We start from the raw sequence: 19,503 nt of genomic DNA, 5'->3' as shown, positions 1-19,503 counted from the left end.
AGAAACTTAATTTAAATGTATTTTTCCCAAGCCACGTGTTGATATGTGGAGATTTAAAGAAAACACACCCATTACCCATAATCATACAAAAGCCTTTTCGAAGGTTTTTTAATAACACATTTGCCGGAATCTATGATTTACATAACTGTTAACTACAGACCAACAACGCCACATAAAATGGAAACACAACACTAGAAGCAGTCGTCATCTGCAAAATGATTGTCAAGTCAATTAATTCAGGCTTTTTTATGCATATAGATATAAGTATAACTTATATGCATATGCATAAAATATAAGTTATATAAGTATAAACTGTTTTTTTTTGATTTTTTACAACTGTTCTTCAAACCAGAGCCATAAAGATACAAAATTGGGTTTTCAAAAATCCAATAACATTACAAAAAAACCAGTCATATTTGGATTTATGGTCAGTTGAGCAGCACACAATATGTTTGGTTTTTTAAATATATGTATCACGTTTAAGTTTGAAAATCTGAAGGTGAATCCCGTCTATAAATAGCAGCACGTTGTGTTTGCTGCCTGTTGCTCAGCGTCTCGTCTGACATGGTGAGACACGGTGACACAGATGAAAAGGTCAGAGATTCCTCGTTGTCACGGGACAGGGGGTTGTTCTAATAACTCCCCGAAACACGATAGTTTGTGAGCTAATTTTCCGGTAAACATGGACACAAAGAGGTTCCATTCAGCCTGACGGCAGCAGCATCAATAAACGCAGGGACGAGGAGAAGATTTAAAGGTTCACTGGGCGCGACATCAAATTTACAGATGCTTGTTTTCACAGTTTTCTGGATCTCTGAGTATTGACCAGATATAAGAGACGGCAGTGTTCGAATAAAAGTGAATGATTAATGTTCTTAAAGTTTTACTTTTTCGTGTTTCCTCCTTTCCTTTTGTGTGTCACAGTAAAAGGAGTCCCTCTCTCCCACAGAAAACTCTGCTCCAGTTTAATTCCTTCTCTGATGTCCGTGAAGCATCTGTGTCTTGACACGTAACGTGTACGTCTACTGGCCAGTTTGGTTCAAATCCATATGGCCAAAAAAACAAATAAAAAAAACAAAACTATTTTAAATTGCACAATTTTTTACCCTTTACCATTTGCACTTTAGAACCATTGCTCCATAGCGCCACTAGTGGTCAATAACTCCATGTGAATGCCCTTTAATTAATAAATACCAGTTGCGATTATCCAGAGCCAACATATATATATATATGTATATATATGTGTGTATATACAAATATATGTTATGTCCTACCAATAATCTCACCCTCTGAATTATTTAAAAATGTTATAAATAAAAAAGATAAGCAGCAAATCCTCACATTTGATTTGGTCGGACCAATAAAATATTTGTCTTTTTATATGAAAAATTACTTTAATCGATCACCAATATATTTTCTAATTTTTAATTAATGATCTAATTGTTTCATCTTATACCCGTGTTTCATTTTGTCTCAACCAAAGTGATATTTTGTTTTGTCCAGCCAATAATCTTTTAAGTTATTTAAAAGAAAAGCTGCAAATCCTCAAATTAGATTTGGTCGAATCATATTTCATAAGTCAACATTTGTGAAGCAATTTATAACTGAAGTTCAATGTACAAAAAGTTGGCATCAGTCACATTCTTACCTCTTGAGAGACTCATTCTCTTTTTAAAGATGTTTTTCTTTTGACCCCTTTGTATGATTTTGTTCTTTGGTGGTTCTGTCTATATACAAAACTCAGTTCATATTGATAAACACTTACGTGAGTGTCATGAATACAGAAAAAATCCTAACTCAGAGTCCACTGCAAGTTATTCATCTGCTGCAGGACTTAAAAACCCCTAGTGGGAAATAATTAGCTGAGGCACTGACAAAATGAGCCAAAGTGTTCACAATGGTTCACATTGTTTATTATCAAAATGTGGACCATTCATTCATTCATTCATTCATTCATTCATTCAATCCTCATTCTGTGTCAATTAGCCCGACTGAACTCACGTGAACCTGGACTTGCAGGTGCAACGCAGGATCATGCAACATATTTGGTCTTGGCAACGTTGTGCACGGGCACAGCACTCGGGGGGGAATAAGGGGACAGACTACCCAGGGCCCAAGCGTGGGGGGGGGGACCTCGGAAGCCTGGAATTAGCGTTTTATAAGTAATTAGTGTCATAACATATATTAAAAATTGTCTGAATACATTGGTAGAGAGACTGAACTATGTATTTCAAAAAATAGTGGAGGTTCTCTGAGGGCCCTCTCACCCCTTACCATCACGACTCGGCATGAGAATCTGTCAGCTAATATACTGGCCGGTGACTTCCTAATGTTCCCTCAAGAAGAGAAAAGAGAGAAAAGAAAGAGAGGAGAAACAAACTAAGGGAAAACAACTGTTAAATAATTTCTTCCAAAAGAAAGGTGGCTATTAGCAAACTCCTACTACGACAGCTAACTGTAACTTTTACTACCTGAATACAGTAGGAGTAAGCTAATCAGCGTCATGGCTGCGGGGGGCCCCTCAGAGACTGCTTATGTATAGGCCAAAGAATTTGGTGTTACACCCCTGACGGTGTGAACATGCAACGGTCCAAAAAACTGTTGTCTGCCTGGACGAAGGCTTCTCTGGAGAAGAACAACAGAACCCTGTGAGTTCTGCATATCTTTGCAGAAATGGAACAAACGGACCAAGAACCAAGAACCAAGAGGATAAATGATGATCGGGCGGATTGCGTTGTCACATCCCAACATGGACGGCTACAAGAAACACGACAGCCGTTCTACTACGGCAACTGTAACAACCGAGACAGGAGGCAAAGAGGTGGACCTCAAGATTTCCCTGCATCCTTTAAAACAGAAACACGATTATAGATATGGGATCAAAAAGCATGAGGTCATAACAAGCTATATGTTCAAACATAAACGTGGGAGAAAACCCTCAACATTTACAACTCCGTTCTATCCCTGGTTGGTCTGACACTCGTGAGACATTTGCCAAAAGCCTCATCAGACTGTCACCGACGAGCTGTCAACAGTAACGTGGCCCTTTGATCTCCAGCGGGTCCCAAAAAAAAGGAACCCGGCACAACACCGGAGGCGTCGCAGGCGCCGCTCAACCCTCTGCGCCGCCGGGCCGCCAGTCGCCGCACCGCGCAGCTACGTCGTCCTCAGCCGCGTATACATCGTCCGACAGGATTGAATTCAACACGAGAGCCGTGTTCATGAGGACGTGCTCATACTCGTGCACACGGGATCAGGAGACAGAGCGATTTCAGAATCTTTGATCAGAGTAATTGATAGGGCAGCTTGGCGGGGGGATAAAGGGAGCTGTTGACGCGGCTCTGTCTGGGCCGTAACCCTACTCGGATGAACCTGGGGTTTGTGGCGGGACCATTCAGTGTGTCACCTCATTGTCCGCGGCCTCGCCAGTGGATGTAGCTCAACCCTGGATGTTACAAGATGTTATCGGCCTCGTCCCGCGGAGTGGAAAGCAAATGGAGGGATCGCGGACAAAGACCGTTTCTCTCTCTATCTCTGAGAATCCTAATTGTCTGGTTTTCTCATGTAGCCAACGAGTGTCTGCGGCTTTTCATCCGCGGTCGCCCAACCCCCCCAACTCTGAAGCTCTCGCTCTGATCTGGTAGTGAAAACCGTCTTTGGCTCTGCCTCTGTCGTTCTCTTGGCAAATTGCGGTCCTCATGTCTGGTACACCGGAGCTCCAACTTGATGACCATCCTGTAAGACCAAAGCTTCTTGAACAATAACGGCCATATCTTCACAGTCGGAGTGAGAATTGAGGCTCTGTCATCGGCCCATTCACAATTTTGAATCACCCCCTCATCCGGGTGTATTGACACTCTGCTGAGTCTTTGCATCCTAACCCCCTTCGGATGGGACCACATGCAACCAGTTATCTGTGGTTCTTGTGTTTAGGGAATTCAGTGGCCACAAAAACAACCCTTAACATCATCAGCTTTTTCTGCGGTAAAGTCTGATTTGGTTCAGCTGCTTGAAAGAACTTTGGGGATGAAGTAAGAGCCGATGTCGTAGCCACTACAGCTGAAACGGTTGATTAACTAGAAGACAAACCAGCAACAATTCGTGATGATTGATGTAAACGCTTTTGGTTATTACTAAAAAGTCAAACGTTCTGTGTTTCCAGTTTCCTAGTTGGATCCATTGAGCGTGAATCAAGATGGACGGCGCCTCTCCACTTTCACCCACTGTTAAAAAAAAAAAAAAAAAGGAAGCTAAAATATCCAGGATACGGCCGCTGCCATCCTTCCAGAATCTGAGTGGGTAGTGAGCGTGGATTGACGACGAGTCACCGCGCTCGACCAATCGAGAGTCAGTCTGAGCTGTCAATCGTGACGTTTCACCTCATTTTTATGGCGTCGAATACCAAATTAAAACCAAACGTACCTGGAAAATAAACACTTGAACATCCTGTGACTTTTTAGTGTGGCCCATGTCCCATATGCTGACATGAAGAGGGCGGGGCTTATGACCTATATTGCAGACAGCCACTGGGGGGCGATGGAGATGTTTTGGCTTCTCTTTTGGGAGCTGTCACGTCGTCCATCTTTAAATGCAACCTATTGTCGGAGCACACTCTAACGGATCACACCTCTTGTTACAGCATTCATACATTTTTAGGCATCTTGACTTGATGTTCATCCCGATTTAACCCAAGAATCATCTGAATGTAGCTCGATTTTCCGAATCAGTAAAACCAGAGCTGTGAAACGTTTTTTCATAACCAAGCCGATCTGTTTGCTTGCTCCCAGTTTGCTGAAACACGGAGACGAGTGCTTCGAACCTGCCTCCTGCCCGTGTCTGTGGAAGGGAAAGGAGTATTACCCGGGCGACCGAGTCTCCTCCCCCTGCCACCACTGGTACGTTCATGCCTTTTTATACCCAACTTTTTTAGTAGATTGTGATGAATGGTGTTTTTCTTTCCCCTGTTACCACAGTGCACTAATTTGCTCTGTCAACAATATCTGTCGGACGAATGAGACACATCTCCGATTTTGCAAAGACCGAAAGCGATGATGATTCCTGAGATAGTCAGAGCAGCAGAAGTGGCAAACCTGATATCCATAATTCTCTGTTATCGCAGGACAGAGTAAAGGACCCGGTAACAGAGCGGGCCCTTGTTACGACTCTTTTGATTCCCTCCGCTTCGCACTGTTCTCCGCTGGTGAAAGGGGAAACACTCCCCCAGTGATCTCAGTCATTCTCCCGTCCGTCCAACAGCCAGAGAAGATGATGTATACAGATGACAGCCTAATGGCTCGGCGATTACATGCGTAGAAGAAAAGGAGAAAAACAAAGTCCTTGCACTAAGTGGGAACAAGTTGACTTGTTTGAATCACTGAAGCTCCGCTTGTCTCCGTAGTGTTTGCCAGCACGGGACGTTCCAGTGTGTGTTTCGTCCGTGTCCGTCCATGTGCACGGCGTACGGAGATCGCCACTACAGGACGTTCGACGGGCTGCTGTTCGACTACGTCGGGGCATGCAAAGTCTATCTCGTGAAGGTACAGTACTCAAATATGTGGGGTAAAAGAGCCAATCATATTTTAGTACATCCACTATTCATCTGTAATCTTATGTATGTTCACAGGTTTGTAGTGTGGTGAATCATTTTTTAGGGGGAAGGAGATTATTTTTATTGAGATTCACACTTTCGTTTATCTTTAAAAAATTATTTAACTGATATTCACCCGGGTTCTGCATGTTTGATAAAATATGATCCTCTTGTGGTATTTACATCTCAGGAAATAATTCTTATATTATATATATTTTTTAAAGTAAAAAAACAAATCAAAAAACAATGAGTTGCTAAACTACTAAAACCTTTTGGTGTAAAGAAATTTTTGAAATCCCTTTTTCTCCTGAACTTATAAAAGATTTATTTTAATTTCAGATTCTGCCAATTTGTAGATAATCAAAAAACATATATAAACCCAGAAAAATGCTTACTGTGATAGATTTCTCACCTCAAACATGTTGAAGCACTGAATTTTTATATATAGATTGTTTTTATTCGGAAAGTGGGAAATCAATCCGTCAAATAAAGCTTGTTTATTCTTGTAGGGCTAAAATCAAATTCATATTTTTTATTTTACAATCATCTAAAATGTTCAGACATTTATGCAGTTCAGAAAAAAGAAAAAAAATCCCAGACTTCTTTCTCTAAAGTATCAGATTAAAGGCAGTTGTGTCATTCACAGTATAGATTTTCTGTGAGCGTGTTTTCTCTGCTCCGCAGAGCAGCGCCGACGTGATGCTCGGCGTCGTGGCCGAGAACGTCGACTGCTTCGACGGCGGCGTCATCTGCCGGAAGTCGCTGACGATCAGCATCGGGCGATCCTCGGTGGCGTTCGACGACGACAGCGGGACGCCGGTACGTCTGGGCACGTTCACCGGGAGCACACGTGAGAAAAAAACGTCTGGTGGAATCAAACGCTGCTCTCTCCCTCGCAGAATCCATCCAGCGTGATTGACAGGAAGCAGAGGATGCTGATCTGGCCGGCGGGACACTTCACGGTCATTCACTTCCCCGACGACGCCGTCACCGTCCTCTGGGACCGCAAGACCACCGTGCACGTCCAGGTCGGACCTCGCTGGCAGGTAGAGGACGCCGGCGCTTCTGGGACTTTGTCTGCGGAGGGCTTGCGGGGGCGTGATGTTCGGTTGCGTTTGGAGCTGATGTTTTTTTCTTCCGGCGGTGTGTTCAGGGGAAGCTGAGCGGCCTGTGTGGAAACTTCGACCTGAAGACGGTGAACGAGATGCGGACGCCGGACAACATCGACTCCCCGACGCCGCAGGAGTTTGGCAACAGCTGGACAGCGGCCGAGGTGAGGGTCGCCGGTACCATCGACATTTATAATGTTTCGACCAAGTGCAGAAGCTTTTAAAGTTCCCCGTCTGCCTGTTCCAGCACTTGTTTGTGACACATTGGTAAAAGTCTGAAATGTGCTTCTATATACTCTTGATTCTCCTCCCTCTTGATTTTTCAACATTTTCATCACATTCATTATATGTTTATAATAATAATAATGATAAATTTCATTCATAGAGCACTTTTCATTGCTATGAAAAGTGCTATGAGAGAGTTTGAGACTCGTGTTATGTGACAACGAAACTTCCGCAACCATGAAACTGGAACAAGACATCAAATGTTAAAGTGGCTTATTTGGAAACCAACACTCAAACTAGGAACTTAACTCGAAAAAGGGATTTAATCCAAAAAACTAAGGATTTATTCAGATTTGTACAAGTCTCTTATTTATGGCGTGAAAGAAATCCAAGTTACTCGTACGACGAACTATGTCACGTGGTAAAAAAAGACTAAATCATCCGATTCCTAAACTAGCGCCTCTACTGGTGACATCAGGTACGCCACAAATACTTTTCATCAACGTGGGTCTTTATTTTCTTTACCAACGCCTGGTTGATGAGCTTGTAAATGTCACGGCAGAGAATCAGCACGATTACTGTACAGAATATAAGTCACAAATCCAATTAAATACGCAAACTTGACGGACTTACCAGGTCCACCGCTGACCTCTAGTGGCAGTGTACATAATGACCGCTAGAGGTCGGCGCTGTAATAAATAAGCGGCTTGAACAAAAGACCTTCGTCTGGTCGTTTTCAGGTGGAGGTTGATGAGTCTACAAAGAGCTGGATCGAAGAATGATTTCAAAATTCTTTCAGTTTAAAGAATCCATGAACAAAATGGAAGAATTTCTTTTTCTCATTTTGAATAAAATCAAGGACAATGTGAAATGTATTCCTCACCTGGTTCTGAGGCGTTGTTGTTGATGTTGGGTGTTTTTTCTCCCCACTTCTTTTGCAAAATACACTTTCATTTCACAAAAAAGAGTGAGGTAAGTAACTTTTCAGTCTTTACTACTCAACCTGGTGTAACGTGACGCCTCTGTGCATGTGTGTGTGTGTGTGTGTGTGTGTGTGTGTGTGTGTGTTCAGTGTGTGAACAGTCCAGACATCAGACACCCCTGCAGCCTCAGTCCGCTGCGGGAGCCCTTCGCCAAGCGGCGGTGTGCCGTCCTGCTCGGCGAGGTCTTCCAGGCCTGCCACCCGGTGGTGAGTCACTGAACAACAACAACAACCGAACAGTTTGGACTCGCGCGTCGCGCTGCTCAACTGTCGCAACAGATTTCATATAATATATTATTGTAAAAACCTCCAAGTTCCCTTTTTTTCCCCGTGAATGTTTAAAGTTAAAATCATAGTTTTCGTTCTCGATGAATTGGCTGAATGCGTGTTATTTGTGTCATCCAGGTGGACGTGACCTGGTTCTACATGAACTGCCTGGCGGACACGTGCGCCTGCAGCCGCGGAGGCGACTGCGAGTGCTTCTGCACCAGCGTGGCGGCGTACGCCCAGCGCTGCTGCCACCAGGGCGTGCCCGTCGACTGGCGCTCGCCGTCTCTGTGCCGTAAGTCGCAGCGCGGGAAAAGGAATTAAAAAAAGGACGTAAACAGATTTTGTCTTCATAATGAAGCCCTTTGTAATATTTGTCTCTCTGCCCTCCGCAGCCTACGACTGTGAATTCTTCAACAAAGGTTTGACAATTTCTACATTTCACCCACTACTGCATTAAATCTCACCAAAATTCTTCAAGCTCAAAACATGATCAGACTTGATTGTCTGTAATAAATCCATATGATGTAACTGTTCACAGTATTAATTAGCGTGTAATATGTTTTTTCCAGGCCTTTATTTTCTAATTGTCTAATCCATCCATTCGAGCTTCCCTTTCTTCTGCTTCTCCACATGATTAAATATCAATATTATTAATTATTGTTAGATAAAGCTGGGAAGTGCTGAAAAGAATATTATATACATCTAAAGAGGTGCTGGCTCCAATTTATGCTTTTTAATTGCATCAAAAACACACCAACAAACATTTATATCCAAGTGCCACAGAGAAAAACACACTAAACACTCTGTTAGAGTTCGAAACATGACTCTTCACTTATTCATATTCAAAAATATACATATGTAAAATACTGAAATACAGCTATAAGTACCAGGCAAACTTACAAATTTGCTACAGATTTTTAAAGGGCAGAAAATACAGAAACCACTGTTACATTGAGCACCACAACCTGGAAAATAGATCAATTACAGAACAATGAAATGAACAATAAGTTAAAATAATGAGCTTCTCTTTTTAAAGAATCATACCAGTCGTTGATTTACTGGAAGAATCTTTCATCTGAACTACACGACCTGGTAATTGAGAGAACTCTGACGAGCAGCGACGCACATCTCACTGCTCATATCAGTAGCCGTGTGGTTTGAAAAGAAGGTTTAGCTCGGACTTCATTCGATACGTCGCATGTGAGAATAATCACCGCCGCACTAACTCGGCCTCCTGTCTGTAGTTCTGGGTAAAGGCCCCTTCAGGCTCGTCTCCTTCGGGGATCGCACCACGCTGTTGGCGGCCGGCAGGTCCAGCGGCTCCGTGTTCCTGCAGCGAGGAAACGTCACCTCCATCACCTCCATCACCTCCATCACCTCCAGCGGCGGCGGGGACGGCGACGTCCTCTCACAGTTCATGATGACGCCGGGCCTCAGCAGAGCCCGACCTCACGGTGAGTCCGTTTCATTCAGGATTTATTTGCGATTTGAGTAAAAACCATTTCAATCAAATGTGATCTAAGGACGCTATGAAAAAAAAACAACAGAAAAGAAAATCCGTTAACAAAGCGTTTTCTCCAGTAAGATGTTTTGCAGCATCATTCACTGTTCCTGTAATATTAACTCACTACAGTTCACATGATATTAACTGAAGCATGTGCCATTAATCCAGAGGTAGAAGTTCAAATTAAGGAATCGTGGAATCGAGGAGAGCTCGATTTTTTTTGACTTATACAACATGCAACTTTAATATTTCGTTTCAGTCATTTGCTGCTTCATCGACCTCGATACTTTGACAATATGCCATAGATTCACCAGAAATGGATTCTCTTGTTGCATTTCACTACTCGCCTTCTGGATGTATCATTGTATCATTGTCTGCGCAGACACGTCGCGGGTTTCCTTCGAGGCGGCCGACAGACCCAACTACTTCCTGCACGCGAGCGCCGGCGGCCGGGTGACGCTGGCCAAGTGGCAGGAGAGCGAGGCGTTCTGGGACGGGGCCACCTTCGTCCTGCACAGGAACACCTGGATCCCCGGCTACGACTCGCTGGAGTCGCACGCGCTGCCCGGCTTCTTCCTGCACGCCACGCCGCTCCGCCTGCACCTGCTCAAGTACAGACACGGCGACGGCTTCCGCAAGGCCACGCTGTTCAGACTGACAGGTCGGCAACACAAATGACCGATGGGCAGTGAACACATCACGATAACGGGAGTCAGGGTCACGCAGAAAGTATCAGAACAGACTTAATACAAAAGTTGTCTAATACTAAAACATTTTTGTGTCCGAATATAGAATCAAATCCATTTTCCAAACAGGAATACGCTCAAATCTCTTTGCATCAAGTCTTGTTCAGTTTAGCTTTCATCATTTGCTATTAACTAAAGTTAGAAGTAACTACAACTCTCAGATTCTGTGATCAGCTGTTCTAAAAATCCTACAAATCCTACAGATTCCATTGGTAGATGATTAATGAATCAACATGAACATTAACTACTGTAAGTTGGACTCATTAATCTTCACAACATGTACAGGAGCTGCAACCTGAGAATTACTGATCGATTATTGAAAACGATACTGACTAACGATTTGACTCGTAGAAAGTTCAACTAGGACTCTACTTCGCTCTGTTCAACTACAAAAACTCAACTGTCGAGAAATATCACAGAGTAATGAGTCTTTTTCACTCGACAAACATGAGAAGGAAATGTTTAATCGTGACGTTAAAGTGTAAAATGTTGTGGTTTGTTTTTCCCACCAGGCCCCGGTCCAGACGCCCCGCCCCGCCCCCAGTGTCAGTGGAGGTACGACTCCTGCGTCAGCCCGTGCTTCAGGACCTGCAGCGACCCGTCGGCCGAGGCCTGCGTCGCCATCCCACAGTGAGACCTCTGACCTTCTCCTTAGCTCCAACAACACTGTCGCCCCCTGCTGGACTCAGATGTCACAGCCACGGTCCAGAAAACCTGCAGAAGAAATGTTCTTGATTTACATTTTGGATGATTTCCCTTTTCTCAAGGATGTTCGTCTCATTACTTTAGTCTTTAGTAGGGATGTCACAATCCGATATTCCATATTGGTATCGGGGCAATATTGGCCAAAATGACTGGATCCGATATCGGAATGAATTAGAAGTAAAATCAGATGCGATGCATCACAGTAAACATACCAAATAAAAGGCTATTAACGGATCTACTAAGCCTTGAACGACATTCCGGCATCATATTGTTATATTAATTTATTATTATTAAATTAACAGTTCACTGTTCAATTAGTTTTTTGCCTGTGTGAACGGCGCTGACCATAAAACATTCTGCTAAAAGTTCTGTGAGAAATAAAACAGCAGTATTCCATAACTCAGTCATGTTGATGGCGTGTGTGTGTGTGTGTGTGAGAGTGTGTGTGTGAGAGTGTGTGTGTGTGTGTGTGTGTGTGTGTGTCTTCCTTTAGGGGAGTTGATTATTTGTTGATATGAGGTTTTAGATGGATATAGGAAAATGGATCCTGAACAATGCATTATTAATATTTTATTTTACGAGTGGGGAAAAGATTGTATCATATTAGTATTGGATCGGTTTCGGCAGATACTCTTGTTAGTGCTACATTACTTTTTTTTTTTTATTTAAATACTTTTTTCACATTTTACCATTTTGCTCCTCTCTTTTCTAAAGTAAGTCAGCAAAGGGACTTACTTGGCATTTCAATTCTCCCACAGAAAATCTTGTCAGGAAACTCAGATTAAAGTTTTTTACTATTATTTTATGTATTAGCTATGTGTTGCTCTCTGTGCAGAGTGGAGGGCTGCCTTCCTGTCTGCCCCCCGCACATGGTGCTGGATGAGGTCACCCGTCGGTGTGTCCATGTTGAGGACTGTGAGTATGACTTCACTGAGTCCAGTTGTGGGATTATTGAAACGGGATTTACACAGGGAGGTGTACAGTAAATCTCTAGATGTCTGCAAACAAAAACAATATGGAATCAGTCAAACAGATAAAACGATACTTAACACAACATAAAAATCCTGAAATGTGCCAAAATACGGAGACGATTACAGATAGAGTAATTTAACCGTTTTGATTGTTTGATTTCAGGTTTCATTACGGCGCCTGTGCAGCCTGCAACACCGTCCGCTGCTCAGACGACCTCTGCTGCTCAGACGACCTCTGCAGCTCAGACGACCTCTGCTGCTCAGACGACCTCTGCAGCTCAGACGACCTCTGCTGCTCAGACGACCTCTGCAGCTCAGACGACCTCTGCTGCTCAGACGACCTCTGCAGCCGCCACCGCCCTCCTGAGGACCACGGGCTCCACCGAACCCCCCGCTCCTCCACGCACCAGTCCCACCGCTGACATCACCACCGCTCCCCCGCCTGTCGGCACCCAGACCACCGCCTCCAGCACGGCGCCACCCGCCCCCGCCGAGCCGACCCGACCGCTCACCGCCTCCCCTGAGCTCTCCGGGACAGCAGGACACCCGTCGTCGCCGCCCCCAACAGCGCCCTCTGCTGCCCGGCCAGAGGCGGTGGAGCCGCCGTCTACCGCCAGAGCCAGCGAAGCTCCGCCCACCACTCTAACAGCTACAACGGCGTCAGCGGCCGGGGCTCTGAGCTCCCCCCCCAGCACGTCCAGGACGAGCAGCGCTCCGTTTGCCATCACAGCTCTGTTCTGGATCACGACCTCCACCCGGCCCACGGACTCCCTGCTGCCGCTCGTCACCACCACTGCCACGACTCTGCAGTCAACTACACCCGCAGCGCCAACTACTACGTCCGCCATGGTGCCGCCCACCACCAGTGCCCCTCTTCCCGTTGTCGCACACACAGCCGAGGCTTCCACAGGGGCCACGTCAGAAGCTGCTGCGCCGATCGCAACATCCTCGAGTCCCGCTCCGATCTCAGAGACGTCTTCGGTTACAGGCAGAACCACTGTTCCCAGTATGGCCACCAGTGCGTTCACATACACCACCACAAAGCCTGTGACCGAGGAGAGGCCCCCACCGACGACGACAACCACACCGACCCCCGCTGGTTTACCAAGCACGGCGCTCACAAGCGCCCCGCCCCTCTCCACCTCGCCTCCCGTCGAAACGGGACCTGTGTCTTTGCCCGCGTCCGCTTCGGCAAAGACCACGGAGTCGGTCACGCCCGTCGCACCGCTCACCGCCAGTAGAACAACACGACACGTGAGTCCAGCGACAACCACGCAGACTGTTCGCACGACGGAGATTCAGTACACCACCACTACTGAACTGACAACCACCACGACAACAGCACCAGAGTTACGGACATCAACCCACCTCCACGTTGCACCGACTACAACTGTTCCCTCTGCTCCGACTTCAGCTGCTGCAGCCTGGGAAACAACAACAACAACAACAACTGGAGCAGACAAACCTGAAGCTACCGTTTCTGAAACACCTGTAGCTCCAACAACAACGACAACAACGACGTCGACGACGGCTGCACCTCCACCTCTGGAGATCGCCGACACGACGACTCCTCCCGTGTCCACCCCGTCACCCTACACCGAGAGGACGTCCTGGTCCGCAGTCGTCCCGACCACTCAGACCACAAGACCCTCAGAAGTTCCAGGAGCGCCCACCGCGTCCACGGCTCGCCCTGTCACGACCAAACCAACCGCGCTGCCGGCGTCTCGTACAGAAACCACGACCGCGCCACTATCGCCAACGACAGACACCTCCACCCGTCCTGCGTCCACCATGCGGACCTCTGAGCCGTGGCGTCCCCCCCATCAGGAGACCAGCTCCACTGTCACTTCCGAAACTGTCGTCCATGCGGTCGATTCCACTGAAACCACCGGAGCACCTCGTCTTCCCGTGACGACAGCGAGGCCGGTCGCCACCTCTGCGGCGTCAGCTGCTGCCACGACCTCCACCGCCCAGACTACGACCTCTGCTGGAACCTCCGCTGCAGAAGTTGCAGCCGCCACCACCAGGGCGCTGTCTGCGCCCCCCACGCCACCTGAGCCCGGTTCCCCCGAGACCCCGCTCACCACAGCCCCCACCGGAGCTCCACCAGGCGTAGCCACCGCCACGCTCAGACCCGTCGTCGTGCGGCCGGTCGCAGAGACGACGCGTCCGGTGACGGGCAGAGTGGAGGTGTCGACAGGAGCCACAACCGTCTCGCCGCCTCCGTCCTGGTCGCCGCTGCACACGACCACACTGGCGTCTCCGGGGACGACGACTTTCCCGGAAAGGGTCACCACCCGCTTGGTGTCCACCTCCAGAGCTCCACCCGCCGCCACGGCTACAACCACCACACGGACAGCGACCCCCAGGACGACACCCAGAGCTCCTGTGACGACGCGGGTCACGCCGAGGATCACGATGGCCGAGAGGTCAACCGCCAGGCCGCACACTGCGAGGGTCACCGTAGCCACAGGGCCCCCAACGGAGACCACGAGATCGACCACTCTCGGCCCAACGACTGTCACACCAAGCCCCGGCACAACGACCACGTCAGGAGTGCCGTCTTCAACCGTCCCAGCGTCCCCTGAGTCGGTCACCACGGCGAGCTCGACCGAACGCGCCGAGACAACCGCAGCGGTTCCCGTGCCGACCTCCACGACCCCCGGGGCGCCCGTTCCCACTCTAACAACAGTCACAGCATCCACCGCCGTCCCCACGACAACCAGCAGAGAGCCAGCCACATCTGACGAAACTCTGACGACCAAAGAGCCTGGCGCGTCGCCGTCTCCGCCCCGGCCGGTGACGCCTCCACCCGACGTGCTCGTCTCCACCCGGGAGCCCGGGACTCCCGCTCCCGCTGCGACGTCACTTTCCACAACAGTCGCCACGCTCCAAACCTCCGAGCCGCGCGGAGAAGATCGGACGAGTCCGGGTGCAGCAACGTCCCCTGCACCGACGACGACGACCAGACACTCAGCGGAGGGCACGACGTCCGTGGTCGTGTCCCCGACGAGGATGTGCACTGTGGGTTCAGTTATTATCGTAAATCCACCTTTCTTAATATCTACATGTTTTTGTTTCCTGTTTACAATTGTACATGAACCATTTTAAAGGCAAAAACTCAAAATGCAACTTTTATCTAGCGCAGCATAGTTGATTGATTGATTGAAAATGTATTTCGAAAACATGTAAAAGAAAACAAAAAGAGATAATACAAAAAAATTATGATCTTACACAAAATAGATAGCATATACATGAATCACAAATACTTTATAATTCTTCTAATTCTTCTTTCTTTTTTTTTTGACATGTCCGAAAGGGAGCGGGAAGAAGTACACAATTATTTAATCCCACCCCTTCTCCATAAACCGTTGTTAATTGGCTTCCTCAGTCATATAAATTCATTCAGGAATTCAAAAATTAAAACATAAGTTAATTCAAAAAAATGAGAAAAGCAAAACTAAGAATGAATAAATGACAATCTAAATGAATAACCATAAACAAGCAATGCTAATCAAACACCTTCATCCCTGTGAGGATCATTTCCTTTTTGTTAACTGTTTCATGTTTGGACATTTGCTTCAGTTCCTCAACTCCCTTCTCTTTGAGTAAACTTTTTTTTTTTTTAAATGTTACCAGGTCTGCCAACTTTAATACTTCTAACTTCTAGTTAATTGGACATGAAATATTTTAAAGTCATTGTTCAAGTTCAAGCTCAAGAGTATCCTCGGCTCGTTGGCTATGATCAAAAGTTCTGAAATGAATTCAGCCTCTTTATTAATTGTTTTCTCTTCTAGCGTCTCTGCGTTTTCAGTGTTTCACTTTGTCTCCATCCAGCCTCCGTACGCAGAGATGGTCGACGAGTGCACAAAGTACATCTGCGTCCACAACCAGCTGGTCCTGTTCAACAAATCTCAGATCTGCCCCTTCGCCTCCGAACCCCCGGACTGTGGCCTGCTCGGCCTCGCCGTACTGGTCGACGGAGACAAGTGCTGCCCTCAGTGGGACTGTCCATGTGAGGACGCCGTCTCCGTGTTTTCCGACAGACGTGTCGCGGTGGTCCCGGAACACTGACGCTTATCTCCCCTTGACCTTCCAGGTCGCTGCTCGGTGTTTCCCGACCTGAGCGTGATCACGTTCGACGGGAGCAGCGTCGCCGTCTACAAGGCCGCCTCCTACATCGTGAGCCAGCTGCCCAACGAGACCGTCAGCGTCGTGGTTCAGGAGTGTCCCGCCGACGCCGAGTCGCCGGTGAGTCCGTGTCACTCTTACCCAGAATCCCTTACAGAGATGGGAGCAGAAGCTTTGTCGCTGATTGTCTTCTTTCCTTCCTCCAGCTCCTGTGGAACTTCACCAACCTTTGTCTGGTGGCGCTAAACATCACGCACAAGACCAACCACATCATCGTCAACCGGCTGCAGAGGAGGGTGAGGGCGGCTCCCTCCGCGTCCTGACCCCGCTCCCTCGTATGTTTTCGTGACACTCTGACCTCTTTCCCTTCCAGCTCTACGTCAACTCCCGCTACGCCAAACCCCGGTTCAAAAAGTACGGCTTCGAGATCTACGACACGGGCAACATGTACCTGATCCGCAGCCCAGCCGGCCTCAGGCTGCAGTGGTATCACAGCACCGGCACGATGGTGATCGACACCGACGGCTCCGGCAACAAGCTCCCCACCATGGGCCTCTGTGGTAAGGAGGAGGAGGAGGAAGAGGAGGAGGAGGAGGAAGAGGAGGAGGAGGAGGGGGGGGAGGAGGGGGAGGAGGAAGAGGAGGAGGAGGAGGAGGAGGAAGAGGAGGAAGAGGATGAGGAGGAGGTGGAGGAGGAGGAAGAGGAGGTGGAGGAAGAGGATGAGGAGGAGGGGGAGGAAGAAGAGGAGGAGGAGGAGGGGGGGGAGGAGGGGGAGGAGGAGGAGGAGGAAGAGGAGGAAGAGGATGAGGAGGAGGCGGAGGAGGAGGAAGAGGAGGTGGAGGAAGAGGATGAGGAGGAGGAGGAGGAGGAGGAAGAGGAGGAGGAGGAAGAGGAGGTAGAGGATGAGGAGGAGGAGGAGGAAGAGGAGGAGGAGGGGGAGGAGGAAGAGGAGGAGGAGGAAGAGGAGGTGGAGGAGGAAGAGGAGGAGGAGGAGGAGGAGGAGGAGGAGGAAGAGGAGGTGGAGGAGGAAGAGGATGAGGAGGAAGAGGAGGAGGAGGAGGAAGAGGAGGAGGAGGAAGAGGAGGTGGAGGAGGAAGAGGAGGAGGAGGAGGGGGAGGAGGAGAGGGAGGAGGAGGAGGAGGAGGAGGAAGAGGAGGTGGAGGAGGAAGAGGAGGGGGAGGAGGAGGAGGAGGGGGAGGAGGTGGAGAAGAGGATGAGGAGGAGGAGGAGGAAGTGGAGGAGGAGGAGGAAGAGGAGGAGGAAGAGGAGGAGGAAGAGGAGGAGGAAGAGGAGGAGTCGTGCTCCTGCAGGTGGAACTGCAAGTTCTCTGAGGGATGTATTTTCTTGTTCAGATGGAGCCAAAGTGCTGCGAGTTATTTCGACACATTATTATTTGTACGGATGTTTGCAATTGGTTTAAAAAGATCCGCAAGAAACTGGAATGTGGACGCCGGCTTCCACCAAACATGACCCAAATGTTATCCACCGTAATAAAGATAATGAAATACATACATTGCATGAGGTATTAAAAAATGTAGAATCATTTCTCACATTCAGGGATACATAATGGTTTTATTGTCATGTTGTTGTGACCCCCCCCCCCCCGCCCTCAGGTTTCTGTGACGGAGACCCGACCAACGACCTGACTCTGCCCAACGGCACCGCGGTGGGCGCCGGCGAGGACCCGGCCCTCTTCATCGACAGCTGGCAGGTTCCCAACACCACCAGCTACGTCAGCCAGAGCCGCCGCCGCGAGCTCAACTGCTCCACCGGCGACTGCTCCGTCTGCATGGCCATGCTGCAGACCGGCCACTTCGCCCCCTGCCACGCCTTCGTACGTGTGGACCCCCGACCGACCGCCGACCGGTTCCCCTGGTTCCGCTCAGAGTATCTCAGTAGTTTGTCAGACCTGAAACACAGTGACGCTGCTGCTCAGGTTGTATTTCCTGCCAGGATGAAAATATGAAAAGCCTCAAACACTGTAACCAAAGGCCATAATTATAGGAAAATCTTACAGATGTATTTGAGTTACTGCCATTGTGTCAGTGCATGGCGCGTTTATTTGGAAAGCACATTTCAAAAACAAGGCAATTCAAAGTGCTTTACATCATTGGGAAGAAACACATATAAAATCACATTAAAATAAAGACAGACGTGTTCCACAAATTCGAAAATAGCGATCACCTCATTCCCCCCTCCATACGTGCTGATTATGACAATTATGCCGATCGTCTTTGAATATTAATGTGCCGTACTGTTTCCTCCTCCTCTCCAGGTCCCGCCCAGCACATTCTGTGAGGTCTGGGTGCGGGATGCGGAGTACGTCAACAACCAGTGCGTGGCGCTGGCCGCCTACGTGGCCTCCTGCCACAAGTTCAACGTCTGCGTCGAGTGGCGCAGACCAGATCACTGCCGTGAGTCTCTGACCCATCTGTGACACCACCGTCACCCCGTGGAGCTCAAACCTCTGCCGCGTCCTCACGAAAACCACATGAGCCAGATCCAGATGTTTTAGTTAGAGCAAAGTCTAACGTAGGTCTCTTGTCGCCCCGCAGCCTTCGCGTGTCCCGACGCTCTGCGGTATCAGGCCTGTGTGTCGGCCTGCACGTCGCAGTCCTGCCCCGACCACGACGTGGACTCGGACCCGGACCGGTGCTCGGGCCTGACGGAGGGCTGCGTGTGTCCCGAGGGGACGCTCCTCCACCGGCCCTACTCCGCGCTCTGCGTCTCCCCCGACAAGTGCGGTGAGGCCCCCGAGTTCAACAGCCCCCGGGAATCGGAGAAATACTAATGTTCTTAGTCTCAGTACTTAGTAGAAGTTGAGGGCTTGAATAGAAGTTCATTGAAACTGAAAAAAGGGTCACAACCTGGTTCTCAAGATGTTGTGCACCGTGTGTTACTTTGTGTGTATTGAGGTCACTCGGGGCAAGAAGGTTCTGGGTTCGAGTCCCGGTTCAAACCAACCAGGGCCTTTCTGTGTGGAGTTTGCATGTTCTCCCCGTGTGTGCGTGGGTTCTCTCCAGGTTCTCCAGCTTCCTCCCACAGTCCAGAGACATGAGAATGGGGTCAGGTTCATTGGAGACTCTAAATTGACCGTAGGTGTGAATGTGAGAGTGAATGGTTGTCTGTCTCTGTATGTGGCCCTGTGATAGGCTGGAGACCTGTCCAGGGTGAACCCCGCCTCTCGCCCAATGTCAGCTGGGATTGGCTCCAGCCCCCCGCGACCCTTGAATGGATAAAGCGGTCGACGATGGATGGATGGATGTGTCACTT

At 48.4% G+C, this 19,503-nt stretch overlaps 1 protein-coding gene across 3 annotated transcripts in view; it reads left to right on the top strand.

Annotated features, from left to right (window-relative positions):
* otog (otogelin) overlaps positions 1 to 19,503 on the top strand; it is a 53,879-nt gene that overhangs the window by 25,674 nt on the left and 8,702 nt on the right. For all 3 annotated transcript variants that reach the window (XR_007030564.1, XR_007030563.1, XM_047331480.1), the window contains exons 24-43: positions 4,788 to 4,895; positions 5,399 to 5,537; positions 6,272 to 6,406; positions 6,487 to 6,633; positions 6,741 to 6,860; positions 7,994 to 8,110; positions 8,309 to 8,465; positions 8,566 to 8,592; positions 9,418 to 9,627; positions 10,060 to 10,338; positions 10,936 to 11,053; positions 11,964 to 12,043; positions 12,263 to 15,123; positions 15,937 to 16,114; positions 16,199 to 16,350; positions 16,437 to 16,526; positions 16,604 to 16,790; positions 17,844 to 18,064; positions 18,506 to 18,644; positions 18,786 to 18,974. Coding sequence is in view for 1 of the 3 variants with exons in the window: in XM_047331480.1 (XP_047187436.1) it covers positions 4,788 to 4,895; positions 5,399 to 5,537; positions 6,272 to 6,406; positions 6,487 to 6,633; positions 6,741 to 6,860; positions 7,994 to 8,110; positions 8,309 to 8,465; positions 8,566 to 8,592; positions 9,418 to 9,627; positions 10,060 to 10,338; positions 10,936 to 11,053; positions 11,964 to 12,043; positions 12,263 to 15,123; positions 15,937 to 16,114; positions 16,199 to 16,350; positions 16,437 to 16,526; positions 16,604 to 16,790; positions 17,844 to 18,064; positions 18,506 to 18,644; positions 18,786 to 18,974 (5,654 nt within the window). In the remaining 2 variants the exon portion in view is untranslated. The remainder of the gene's footprint in view (positions 1 to 4,787; positions 4,896 to 5,398; positions 5,538 to 6,271; positions 6,407 to 6,486; positions 6,634 to 6,740; positions 6,861 to 7,993; positions 8,111 to 8,308; positions 8,466 to 8,565; positions 8,593 to 9,417; positions 9,628 to 10,059; positions 10,339 to 10,935; positions 11,054 to 11,963; positions 12,044 to 12,262; positions 15,124 to 15,936; positions 16,115 to 16,198; positions 16,351 to 16,436; positions 16,527 to 16,603; positions 16,791 to 17,843; positions 18,065 to 18,505; positions 18,645 to 18,785; positions 18,975 to 19,503) is intronic.

The sequence above is a fragment of the Scophthalmus maximus genome, chromosome 4 (assembly GCF_022379125.1).
Source record: "Scophthalmus maximus strain ysfricsl-2021 chromosome 4, ASM2237912v1, whole genome shotgun sequence".
In the NCBI taxonomy this organism is placed as follows: Eukaryota; Metazoa; Chordata; class Actinopteri; order Pleuronectiformes; family Scophthalmidae; genus Scophthalmus; species Scophthalmus maximus.
This window is presented reverse-complemented; position numbering and strand designations above follow the sequence as displayed.